General features: G+C 40.3%; 1 protein-coding gene across 2 annotated transcripts; it reads right to left on the bottom strand.

Annotated features, from left to right (window-relative positions):
- Window positions 1–2806: 2806 nt before the first annotated feature.
- Window positions 2807–13582, bottom strand: tmcc2 (transmembrane and coiled-coil domain family 2). Of its 2 annotated transcripts, none has more exons than XM_084734052.1 (5): window positions 13536–13582; window positions 8260–8655; window positions 6204–6838; window positions 5020–5155; window positions 2807–3651 (listed from the first exon to the last, which is right to left on the bottom strand). In XM_084734052.1, the coding sequence occupies exons 2-5, from the start codon at window positions 8548–8550 to the stop codon at window positions 3352–3354; spliced, it is 1362 nt and encodes a 453-aa protein (XP_084590178.1). In that variant the 5' UTR covers window positions 8551–8655; window positions 13536–13582; the 3' UTR covers window positions 2807–3351. The 2 variants fall into 2 exon arrangements, with proteins under 2 accessions (XP_084590178.1, XP_084590173.1); XM_084734047.1 differs by lacking the exon at window positions 13536–13582 and adding an exon at window positions 13224–13495.
- Between the last annotated feature and the right edge of the window lie 266 nt (window positions 13583–13848).

The raw sequence follows: 13848 nt of genomic DNA, 5'->3' as shown, positions 1-13848 counted from the left end.
GGGAAAAAAAAGACTTAAAGTGTTTGGGACAGTTGAAAGAAGAATTTGTTTGGTGGCTTTTGAGAGAGCAGTGTTGGGTTTAGATGGTGGGAATTTCCCCTATGAAAAGGCTATCTGACACAAGGTAAAGCAGTGAAAATATTCTAAATTTAGCATACAATTTTTAATGATACTCATTTTTTTAGGTGGTTAAAGTATGTTTTGCTGCTGACCCTGTCGACAACATCACATTGCTTAGCTTCCTATACTGGTACTCCTGCTGCTTCAGGTAACACATTGACTGTCAATAAGTACCTCGTACAACCCCACATCAAATGATTTGAACTATCTCTTTAAGTGCAGGAGATGAAGATGTGAGTGAAATGGGCAGACTGATACCGAAGAATGTGTTTTTGGGAGACCTGGGGTACCCATTTTGAGTTGAGCACCTGAAAGCAATATATTGTACATCTTGCATCTTGACAGGAAATTAAGATAAAATCAGGAATTCTTCTGCTTGTTATACAACGTTTTTTTCTACTCTGCTGTTTCTATCAAGGTCTTTAGAATTTGCTAGGTAATCAAGAAAACCTGTTGTGTTTGATATGAGTCAAATGCAAAATACATTTGTGAACTCTATGTAAAAGTTGGAACAATCTAATGACAATGAATGTCTTACTTTTTAGTGGTCAGGTGTGGCCATGCCACCAGCTCTGATCCCCTTGAGTTCTGTCTTGTACTGTAAGAATACCTGTCATAAATGTAATGGTCACATGGGTTTTGCCTGACAGTAATTATTAAAAAGACAAAGCAAATTTGAAAAGTTTTTGGGTCGTATTCATTTTTGAACAATCATCTTAAAATGTCGATCGGAGGATGATTAGACGATGGAGGACGATTGAGTCAGGTTATGATAATTTAGTGTGTAGCTTCACTCACTCATAAATGGAGTGAGGAAAAATGTGTTGGCAATTTAGCATCAAAACAGAGATATAGTGAGGTAGAACTGAACTAATCCACAGGGTTAGCAGATGGATGATGTGAAACCTGTTATAAATTCTGCTTCTCTAATGCTTTCTTAAAGATTTGCAACCTAGAATAAACATAATCTGCTCCAGACAACGATGCTGCTGATGAGGCGGTATTAAATGTAAATAATCTCTGAAGATTATTCCTCTGTTCAGCAGGAAACTGGTCCACTATCCCATTTCCCCCCACTAATGTATGAGAGTTTTTTCCCTCTAGTAAATGTCAGTCTTTCATTAATAAATCCTGAATGCATAATATAAAGCAAGATTTGAAAAGTCAGGTGTAAATATAGACAGTGCAGGAGCCCGTGGGGTAAAGGGGCCCACAGAGAGAGTAGGCCCTCCAACCATACACTGTGTAAAGAATGGACCCCTGCAAGTGATTTATATTCCTACTTTGTCCACAGGCAAAACGTTCTGATGACACAAAATGCCAAAGGAAACTATGACAAAACACAATCATATAACTAACTAAATGTCCTTTTAAGAAAATGACTGTACTGAAATAAACCTGTACTTATTTCTCAAACATCAGCTCCTGAAGTGCTAATCGTACCAGAGTCAACAGAGTCATGCAGTTATTTTATTCATTATCAGTTATTTGTGTTATAATATTAAAGGACCAGTGTGTAGGATCTAGTGGTTTCAAGTGGTGAGGTTGTAGACTGCGATCACTTGAATGACACTTGCCTCACCTTCACCTTCCCAGAGCTCAGAGAAACTACTGTTACTGAGAAACTTGTGAGAACCCATGTGAAAGAGGACCTGTGTCCTCTGTAGATGTAAACAGCTCATTCTAAGCTAACACTAAGTTACACTAATGAAAACATACATATTAATATTATATTCCATTTCTGTCATATTCTGCCAATAAATCCCCCTAAATCATAAACACCGAACCTTTAATATGCATGACAGTGATAATAATTTCAGCTTTTAAGCTACTATTATTATCATTAAATAAGTACCACTGTCTAATGAGAAACCATTTATATAATTTATAAGGTGTAGCTAATGGCTTTGGTGGTTAATAAATAATGTATTAATGTTTTATAAAGCAGCATCAAGACAAAACCAATATTTTGGGTTGCCAGGTTGTGAAAAATCTCTTTGACTGGTACTTATCCTTTCTGTTAGGTAATAGTGTGGTTGTAGATGTTAGTAAGTTTATTAAAGCTGGCATTCCAAAATGTACTCATATTAATGGCCAAAAACATTTTTTAGCTTTAGATAATATTTTTATTAACTGTAAATAATAAAGCCAATAGTTACAATTTATAAATCTTTTATTTTAAAAAAATGCTTTATTTGAAAGTGGTACCATTATTTCTACCGTACATCACATGTGATGGAAGATGTTGCTCTTTTATCCAGTCTGAGAACATTTCAATCTCAGTGAAAGGATGATAAAGATATTTTCAAGGTCAGACTAATATATGAAATCATTTATTTCTTACATTGTTTAATAAAACAGCAATAATTATTTTTTGCAAACTGGATATAAACTTTGATACAATTTGACATGCCAGTTAATTTGACACTGTGGACGGTAGCAGTTCTACAACAGTGGTTATGAAAGAGCATTAATGGACAGAAAAGATTTTACATAGTTGAATTATTGTGAGTTTGTCGCAGATATCATTGTCTTTTTTTTTAACAGTTCATTCGACTTTGAAGAAAAAGACAGAAAAGAAAGAAAAGCGTCTAAAAAGCACTGCTTCAACACCAGTAACAGGATGTGAAACAAACTGGGAATGTTGAGATACAACATGATCTGCACTGTATTTCTGACAACAAAATGGCAGTTATTAGAAGATTTTATTTTTGTCATTAATGAAATGTTAACTCATGCCAGCTAGATGCATCTTAGTGCACATATGAGGACATGCATGAGCACATAACATTCATGAAAACCCCTTTTTCCTCTCAAATATACTATAGCTTCAACATGAAGGTTACAGCAAACATGATCAGCATTTTAAAGTCATTATCTAGTCTTTGTAATTCTCATGTATCATAAATAATTAGAAAAAGAAGATCCAAAGGGTTTTCTTCCAAGAAACTCAGTTTTTTGGTGACAGCAATGCAATCGATGATTGGTCATCAACACCAATAGATTTGGGCAAGATGAGATGAAGTCTTTTATTACTTGGCAAGCAGAGAATTTCTGTTCTTTCTCACAGTAAATACCTCTCATCACTCTGTCTGCCAGATGTTGTCCTCTCCTCAGCTCTAAGTGTCACGTTTTGTCCTCAGATGCTCTCCTTCTATTTCAGTCTCTGCATCCTTAAGTGGTGGTGACTGAGTTAAAACCAGCTCCTCTGCTCTGGTCCCCGCTGGGAGCTCAGCTGGGCAGCAGCCACGGCTCCACAAAGTCCCACTGCTTCCACAGGACGAACAGCAGCAGGGTCAGCAGGACGGTGGTGGCCACCCGGGCTCGGGTCTTCATCAGAGGGGTGATGAAGTTGGCCAAGGTGGAGACAAAGACCAGCAGCACAGCCATGAGGGCCAGGATGACGTTGATGAGTTTTCCCAGCAGAGCTCGAGCGTTGGCGTTCTCCACTCCCTCCAGCTGGACGACTTGCTGCTGCTGCTGCTGCAGCTCCAGCTTGGTGATGCGGGTCAGGCACGACTCCACAGCCTCCTGTAGGTACAAACCCACACACAGGAACCACAGGGGGATTTTTTATTAAAGACCCTGAAACCTATTTTCTCAATCAGCGTTATACTGTCAATGTCAGGGTCCTACATGGACACACCATTTTCTGCCAACACTTTTGGTTATTTCACATGAGAGATTTCTATATTGATTTTTTTTTTTTTTAAGTGGGCGGGGCTCAGTTGGAGCAGTGTGATGTCATGCAGCACAGTGTACCAATCAGGATTTAGCAACATTTGAATGAGAATCTGGTGACAGTTGGTGAGTTTGTCAATTAAATCTGATCAAACCAGTGTTTTACTCATAATTAATAACAACTAAATATGTTTTTTTTTTAGTTTGCTTCTTATTAAGTCGTGAATATTTAATATCAGAAAAATTCTTAAAGTTCCCATGAACTCCTTACACATATTTACATTCTTCCCATAAAACAAGCAGCTTGGGATGCACTTTTGTGGACATTGATTGGTGTTTACAGTAACCAATAGCACTGAATGGGCATTATGCCCCCTCGTTATGCAGCTATAGCAGTCCATGGATGTAGGATAATGGACCATTAGCAAACTATTTCTGGACTGAGAGCTCCCAGTGAACTGGGACTGGGACAGAAAACAGCGTCTGAGACCAATGGAGGGCAGTTTGACAAATAGACAAATACTAGCTAATTAGTTTTTTGTTTTTTTTTTGTTTTTTTTTTTTGCAGGGTTTGGCCTCTGGGATGAGTCACAGCTAGCCCAGCAAACGGCAGTTAACAGTTAGCCAACTTACCTTAGCAATATGTAAAGCTATCTTTCCACCAGGAAACTCCGTAAATCACTTCGCTACAGTATTCCCTGTCGGTCTAGGAGGCTGTATTGGTCCAGTTGTGACCAGTGACCAGCTGTGCTCACTGGGAGACTGCTGAGTCCAGTTATGCTGCTCACTAATGGCAGTTAATAGTCATGGTTAATAGCAACAAGTAAGCTAAAGCTATCTGTCCATCAGGAAACTCTGTCATTAAATCATTGAGAATTGGCCCATTTGCCAGACACACTCCACTTCAGAGCATGGCTGTATTTCCCTTTACATCCTTGTTCTGGTGGTGTTTCATTGGATGCAAATTTAGTATACACCCCTGAGGGCAGGATGAGTCATCAACATTTTTTTTAAACGTTTTCTAAGAAATTACAATCTCTGAAATGCCTTTAAGATATCACAATACCTGCAAAACAACTTTTTTTTTGTCATTGTTGGGCCAGATACTGGCTTATAGGTGACATATAGTGCAATACATATGTGATAAAAAATCGCTTCAACATTGATTTTGACTTCAAGAATTAAAGCCAAGTTTTCAGGGGTTTTAATGGTTTTTACCTGAATGTCCCTCGCTCGCTCATAGGACTGGTAGGCAACTTTTTCCTCCATGCTGGCGAGTTCCTGTTTGAGATTAGTCATCTCATTCTGGTGTAGCTCTGTTAAGTCATTCAACTGTTCTTCAAGTCGCTCATACCTGAATGTTTAGTACAGCACACAAACAAAAATCCTTTAAATAATGCGTACAAATTTTAAATAGATCTAAATAGTCCAAAAAGGTTTTCACAATTATTGTCCTTCTGTCCAAAGCCTGATGTATTTTATTCCTCTATGCCACAGACTAGGGAGTCTCAGAGATTTGAATTTGAATTTGTGATTGCTTTTGTAAATGCATTTAATATTAAATTCCTTGATCACCAAATTCCCCTGTTTGCAGATAAGGCAGATCACTTTATCTGTCCCCTGAGGTCCAACAAAAGAAGGGTTAGTCCTCTTTTCCCGAAACCTTCTGTTCCTGAAACCTTACAGAGTTTCTCACTGCCACATTAAACTGCAGAGTCATCCACTGAAATAAAGCACTAGCATTAATGACAGAACGTAATTCCTGTGACGCTCACATGGTGCCACTAGTTGCCATGCAGCCAGTAGTTTTTTTCAAACATGTCATTCCTAACCTATCAGATGCTTGTCAGGGAGTCACATTTTGATCTGTTAGCTCAGTGGTGTATTAAATGTAGGCTACTGAAAATGAAAATACTGAAATGGAATGATTAAAATATAACGTGCGTTTCATGTCATGTTTGGGGGCTATACAAAAGGTTTCTCTGGGCTACACATCGGCCTTGGGGCTGCACTTTAAGAACCTTTGCCATAGAAATTATTGTCCAAAAACTATGACATGTTCCTTTGTTACGATGAACATGGGCACTGAAGCTTATTTTGAGTTGATCCCTCACTCACTATTTTTGCTGTAGTAAGTACTTGGCAGCACACCAAATGTGTTAATCATAGCTGAAAATATTTCCCAACAAATTTACTATTCACTCCTGTCTGGGTAAACTTTGACAAAAACTACAGTGCCCAGCTGGGAAAGGAAATACATCTTCAGTAGGAACACATGGGTTTGGGGCTAAAAGTTGCAGGCATGGTAGTAGACTGCCAGCTGTATCCTTGAAGTGTGCAACATTGTGAAGACTGAATATACCAAAATCCGTAAATGTGTTGCTGTTTTGTTACTGGTGTACCTGTATCTCTCCTCTTGCAGGCACTGTGTCATGTAGGAGTAGTCACTCTGTAGCTGACCCTTCATGTCCTCAATGGCGTCCTCCATGTGTGCCTGGCTGGCTTTGATCTCCTGCAGGCCCTCAAGTAGAGAGTCCCAGGAGCTGTGCATGTGATGGTGGTGGTGGTGGTGCCCGTCCAATCTGGGACTCCCCATCGTTGGCCCTAGCAACCCTCCTCCTCCTCCACCTCCTCCTCCACCACCAGCCCCACCTGAATTACTACCTGCTCCGGAGCCGGACGTGGCGCTGGAGCACTCGTCGTCACTGCCGTACTTTGGGCTGGAGACCAGAGTGGCACTTCCACTCAGGGCCCGAGGTGTGGGGGCGTCTTCAGGGTGGCCCCCAACTCCGTCCTCGAGGGTGTCCTTTAAGTGAGCGATATTATCTGCACTGCCGAACTTGTTCCTGATGAGACTTGCAAATTCTCTCGGCTTGGAGACCACAGCTGTATGAGTGAGGGCAGATACTCCGCCTTTGACCCCTTCGACTACTCCACCTCCAAAACCACTGATCCCAGCACGAACGTTGGCCCCGACGTCCTTCAATCCCTGTTGCATGTCCCGCAGGACATCTTTAGGCTGCCGGGCCGGTCCATTCTGTAGAGAGGGAAGAGAAATGAGGAAGCAGAGAAGTGGAGGATCTCAAAGGTAGGAGAAAGGTGATTAGGTTTAAGGGAGAAAACTTTAGGAAGATAGATGAGGAGAGCAGGCCCTGAAGAGATTTAGGTGAGACACAGGGTGATGCATTGGTTTAAATAAGTGTTAGCAGTGAGAATCATCCGTCTATATTTGGACACAACTGTCCTCAGTCATAAGACAATTATTCAAATCAGTCACAGCACAAAAACAGCTCCCTACAAAGATGTCACATGCTCATATACAACAACACTCAATAAAAATATAAATGCAACACTTTGTTTTTTGCTCCCATTTTCAATGGCCAATCAGAAGCAGAGCAGGGCGGGTCAAAACTTTACCCTTCTGGTTTAAAAAAGGTATCTGTTGCCCACATATGCTGATATTCTTATCCTCAATACCTAAACCCTACAAACCCAAAAAACAAAGGCAATGATTGCTAGCTAACGCAGATACATATACCATTTTTTCCCCAGGAGGGCAAAGTCATGACCCACCCTACTCTGCCTCTGATTGGCTAACATGTGTTGCCCTCATTGGTTGGGTTGGTTAGGTTGGAGTGGATGAGGATGAGGAGTGGTTAAGGTTTGTTAAGGTTAGGGTAAAAATATCAGGGTAGGCCAATCAGAGGCAGAGTGGGGCAGGTCATAACTCTGCCCTGCTGGGAAAAAAAGTTTAGTATCTGTAGCCCTGATACCCTGATTTTCTTACCCTAATCCTAACCAGTCGCTTGCCTAAACCTAACCAACCTAACCAACGAAGACAATGATTAGCCAAAGCGGATGCCAATACTAAATTTTTTATCCTGGGTGGGCAAAGTCGTGATTGGCTAGTACTCATTGCCTTCATTGGTTGGGTTGGTTAGATTTTGGCATGAGGAGTGATTGGTTAGGGTTAGGTTAAGAATATCAGGGTAAACCATTTAGAGGCAGTACAGGGTATGTAATGACCCTCCTGGAAAACAATGCTATCTATATATCTATAGCCCAGATACCTTGATATACCCTAACTCTAACCAAAACACTCTTTCCCTAAACCAATCCAACAAAGGCAACAAGTACTAGCCAATCAGAAGAAGAGGAAGGCAGGTCATGACTTTGCCCTCCTAGGATAAAAAAAGGATCTGTGTAGACTTGTGGGAAATAATTCAATGCTAATAAATATCTTTGGTCAAGATAAAATTGCACATTTTAGAGGAGATGAAGCAAGAAGTGCTCACTAACAAAGATTTTAACACATCTGGGAACAAAAGTTAAGAGAAATAAGACCTTTTGTGTCAATAGAAAAAGTCTTAGATCTTTAACTTGAGATAATGAAAAATGGGCACCAAAACAAAAGTGCTATATTTTTGTTGAGAATAACTGTTCTCCATGCTCACCTACCTGTTCTATCTCCTTTAGCTTCTTGTGATAGTGCTCTAGTTTCTTGTGCAAGTGTGCGATAGTCTGTGCTGACTTCTGATTCTTCTTCTCAAACACCTGCTTGATCCTGGACGCCTGCTGTTTGTCTGCGTTGTGGGCCAACTTCAGGTATTCTGCAACATTGTCATCACGGGCCTCCTGCTCCACGCGAATCTGCTCGGTAACTTTTAGGATCTTTTGCTGCAGGTGCTCCAGAGCTGCACGCGTCCTCTGCGGCTCGCCGGCCCCCGAACACTCCGCACCCCCGGCCATGACCCCCGACGCTGCTGATGCTCCGTCCGTGCTGATGTTACTGTCAGAGCCTCCATGGCTGGTGGTGGAGGGTAGGCCTAGGGTTGCCACCTCGCTCTTGTCCAGCTGAAGGGAGGAGATGGCAGGTGGAGGTGATCAGGGGTGGAGAGAGCATGACAGCTCCTACAGATGAAGTATAGCCTTGTTTCCACCCAGAGTATCTGGAACCTTTGGCTTCACTAACTACCTTTCAAGGAATTAAAGGGTTCCTTCAGCCCTTTGTTGTCTGTGTTTCTATGGCGGTCTATAGACCAGCAAAGATTAGAAAAATGTTTGCTGATGGATGAAAAAGTGACAGCTGTTTTTACAGGTAAATTTTGCACATGACGATATAACAACAATGATATATAAAGTGATCAATAGTTCCTGCTCATTCTCAGCATAAATGCTTAATAAGGCCTGGACTTCACGGTCCGTCGTATGACTTTTTCTGTAACTCCATATTGATGTTTTGAAGCACAAAGTACAAACAACAAACTGTTTTGTGGCTGCAGATTTGTAAAAATGGTGGCTGAAACAAAATGCTGCAAGTATTTGACCAATCAGGAATGTTCAGCTCGGTAAGCCCCACCCCCAAAGTTCCTGCAGTTTTGGAAAGCAGGAACAGTGGAACTGCAGTGGAAACACACCGAGTTCCTTAAAAGGTTTCTACTGTCTGGGGAAAGTTCCTCTGGTGGAAACATGGCTGCACATTAACAGGACTCTACTTAAGTAGAGGAAACATTTCCTAGAGGTCTCCTGTAAATAATTAATTACTGTGAAAATACTCTATACTGTGTTCAATTGATAGACTTTTAATGAATATGTTTCAGTCAAAGGTCTTTAGTCAGGCACAGCAGGTCAGCTGAACATGCAAAAATGTGATGTTTATCTATAGACAAACTTACAATTCAGCATATATAAATATTCCCAATCATAACGGAGCCTGACTGGGGACCCCCACTGACTCTCATACTGCTGTCCAACATCAACATGTTACATTAACATGAAGTCCAAACACCTGACTCTATCTTGCATATAATATTTTGCACATTCCTGCATAAACCTATACAGCTCCTTAAATAACAGTCATATTGCACTTATTGTTTATACTATTTTTCTAATGTGTTTTTGTTTTTCATATGTTATTGTTAGTTTACTATATACTATTTTGTTTTGACTTGCAGTACTTGTCCTAATTTTTATTTATATTTTCTCTACTATGCTTATTGTTATGCACCGTCATACCAAAACAGTTTTCTTGTATGTGAAAACCTACTTAGCAATAAAACCAATTCTGATTCTGAAAATAATTAACTAATATTTACTTTAGTCATAATTAATGGAGATTTATTTGGAAATGAACAAATGCTGATAAACTTAAACATAAAACTGACTGAGATGATATTCTCAGAACTTTGTCACATTTTCTCTGTAATTATTCCCAAATTACAGATTTCTTTGTCATAAACTTCTTGGAAATTATTCGGAAACTGTGGGTAAATATAAATAAACCTGCAGTTAGTTACTTTCCTCCCTTGGTGGTAATGCCCCTAATTGATTTGGTGGAGGCATCAGAGAGTACACAGAAAGGCCATCATGCATTAATTAGATGATACATAATTACACTGCTTCCTGCCCTGCACAGCCTCAGAAACCCAGCTTCACTACAGACAAGTTACTTTAAAGGGACAGTTCACCCCAAAATCAAAATTAGATACTTGTCTTATTTATCCATCCAGATTGTTTTGGTGTGAGATGCAGAGTTTTGGAGATATCAGCTGTAGACATGTTTACTCTCTCATAAATATAACAGAACTGAATGGCACTCGGCTTGTGGGCACCAAAAAAACACTCAGATCTTGTTGTGAGCAGTTTCATGTAGGAACTAATTTCTTTATACTAAAGAAAGAAAATAGTTCCTAGTTCCCTGAAACTGTTCACAAAAAGCTCTGTGGGTTTTCTGGAGCTACCAGATCATGATTTCTGGAAAGAGATTTTCAAATGTATTCTTTTGGTGCTTTGAGCACCACAAACCGAGGACCAACTCGTTCTATTATATTGGAGAAAAGGCAGACATCTCTCCAACAAATATCTCTAAAACACAGCAACTCACACCACAACAGTATAACTGTCCCTTCAAAACACCTTTCTCATGAATAAGACAGTAAATTCACATTGCATGGCACACTGAAAACTGTGATGATGTTTAGCAAGTGACACTAATGATAATGAGGATGAAATATCGGTGATAGTCAGTGGTGCTGAGATCTGTCACTTGAGTAAAAGTAGAAAAAAAATAATCTGTTACAAGTAAAACAGAAGTATTATCAACAAAATGTACTTAAAGTATCAAATGTAAAATAATAAATACACATAAGAGTATTTTAATATTGTAGTTTGTCAATGTGGAGCCAAATTTAGATACTTTGTACTGGACATATTAGTACTACAGTATCGCATCATATCATATAAGCTTGGCATATGTTTTTATTTTCATGTAAAAAGTAATTAGTACCTTTAAAATTTCAATGAGTAAAAAGTATTTACTAGAGGTGCACAGACACATCATTATTAGATAGATGCAGATAAACTGTCTCTATATCTGTATCCGGATAGAAGACCAGAAGTGAGCTTGGTTTATAAGTCAAATTAAATCAGGCAAATATTTAATTTTCTAACCTTGTATTCACTGACAACGCAGTTGTTTTTCTGATAAAGCAGGGGGGAGATCAAACTCAATTTCATCCCGAGTCACATCAGCGTTATGGTTGCCCTCAAAGGGACTGATGTAAAAGTAAGACTATGCAAATATATTTACTTGTTATGTTACATCATAATTGCCTCTGCTTTCAATTCTTTTTGTTTTAATAATGACTTAAAAAGTATTGCCTATATATAAATATATATAAGAAGTATAAGTAATAAAGTTAAAATAACAATACAGGTCGTTTCTGGTTGTTTAGCCTGAGGTTTCTAATCCAAAATGTGTATTTGCTTAAAAATTAAATGACAGTAATTTGCAAGCTACTGCTGCTGGAAATGGCTACATGATATTGAGACTTTATCTAGCGTATACTGATAATTAGCAGCTAGATGATCTCAGTGTGAGGAGAATAAAATCGGGATGCATTCTAGGACATGTCTATGACATCTTTGTAAGCTCTCACAGGCTTCATAAAATGAGGTGTCACATGCCTTAAGTTCGACACGTGCTAAAGCATTAGAGTGATTCATCCACATCCTTATAACATACTTTTCATCTCTGTCTTTTTATTTTTAGTTAAAATATGTTTCTCTGAAACCTACCACCGCCACCACCACCCCTTATTGAAAAATCAGAAATTGGAAAAATGTTTTATGACTTAAAAGATTATGTCTATATAAGTATATAAAAATATCCTTCAGTTGAAGGGAATACTCTTGGTGCATTAAATCAGAGATCGATTAGGGTAAATGCAACTTTTTAAAAACTATGCCAAATACTTTTTCCAAAAAATAATGAGCAACTTCAAGTAGAAGAAATATCTGTTTCCATCACATTATTTGTGCTTTCCTGAATAATGTATTTGAACTTCTGCATCACTAGTTTTTACCTCTGAAATAGAAGAAGAAGTATAAAGTAGCATGAATCGAAAACACTTGTACAATGTGCTACAATGTCAAAATTGTACTTGAGTACAGTACTTTAGTAAATGTACTGAGTCACTCTCCACCACTGGTGGTGTTTTAATAATGCTCAATAATACATTGTGTTCTTCTGCCTGTTTACAGCATCGACCTAAATGTTTGTTTGCCTTTTTTTTTATAGCTCGAGATTGTAATCTCTTTAGCCCTGTGCTGACACCTCACTAATACATGAGGGGATCCCCTGGTCAGTATTTTATCTACGTATATGTGTAGCATCAGCGTGGCAGATGGAGGGATTGTTAATGACCCTCTGCCAATGTAATCAGACCCTGCAAACATGAGCTCAGGCAGACACATGACACCAAACATCTCATAACGCTGCTGCTGCTCTAATTTCTCCAGACGGGACGGTGCAATAAGGATTTATAATATGCATTTTATTTGCGTGGCAGTGAGAAATGAGCACAAGCTGCACTGTACTATTATTATTATATATAGCCTATATAACTGTGCTACACTTAAACACAAAGTAGGTTAAAATCAGATTGTAATGGAGAGCAAAAACAGATGACTGCAGTCCCTGGTGGTTAATCATTTTCTGATCTTGTCAGAGAAAGTGAGATGCAGGAGCAGCTAAGCGATGAGGAGGCGAAGCAGCGTCCAGCAGCCTTACATATGGGTGAAAAACAGACAACAAAAAAAAAAACAACAGATGCTCAGGTCTAACGGTGCACGGTGCAGGGTGACGGTCCGGACCGGTGATGATGAATCAAAAGGCTGGCTGGTGTAGGTCGGGTGAAGAGAAGCAGGGCAGCGATGATGAGGATGGAGATGACAGATGTCTATGGCATAAAAAAAAAAAAAAAACAAGAAGAGGAGGACGGGAAGGGGGGGTGGGGGGGTAGGTAATGCCTTGTTCCTCACTCGGCAGGAGGAGACGCACACTGGGACATGAGATGGATGTCAACAACAACATGAGGATGAGACACAAGCTGCACAGCGATAAATTAAATCAGAAACGTTACCATACTGCTTTAATCCAATTTTTGCAGTGCCATTGCAAGTCTGTGTTCGAGGCCCATCCTCCTCCTCCTCCTCCCTCCTCCTCCTCCTCCTCCTCCTCCCCCTGTGCTCACCGAGGAGGAGCCCCCCTCCTCAAATATGTGTACCCTCAGCCTGTTGTGTGGCTGACTATTCCCTCTCTGGATCCTAATGCTCCATTGTTAATGCCATCGATATCTGCAGCCTCCCACTCCTCCTCTCCCTCTCTGATCTCCCTCTCTCCCTCCTCTTTGTGTCATATGCTCCCTCCGCCTCCCTCTGTTTCCCTCTCCTACCTCTCCTCTCTCCTGCTCCCTCTCTGATTCAGGCTACATGCAAACGCTGGCTGTCCTGCCCTATAATGGATGTGTGGAGCTAAGGGACAGATGATGGAGGGAAATGGGCGGGGGGAGGGGAGAGTTTAGCGCAGGCGTGCAGGTGCCTCTGTGTTGCTGAGGCCAGAGGAGAGGGAGGGAGAGATGAGGGGGGGAGGGAGGGAGGAGGGAGCACACAGCAGGGCCTGTGGCAGGGCCTCGCTCCAGGCCTTTTATCCCCAATACAAACACATGCACCCAGTGAGCGCTGATGTGGGGCTGCAGTGATGTGGTG

This window comes from Lutjanus erythropterus, chromosome 2, assembly GCF_056507025.1.
Source record: "Lutjanus erythropterus isolate fLutEry1 chromosome 2, fLutEry1.hap2, whole genome shotgun sequence".
Classification (NCBI taxonomy): Eukaryota; Metazoa; Chordata; class Actinopteri; order Lutjaniformes; family Lutjanidae; genus Lutjanus; species Lutjanus erythropterus.
Note: the sequence above shows the minus strand (reverse complement) of the source record. Positions and strands in the feature narration are given on the sequence as shown.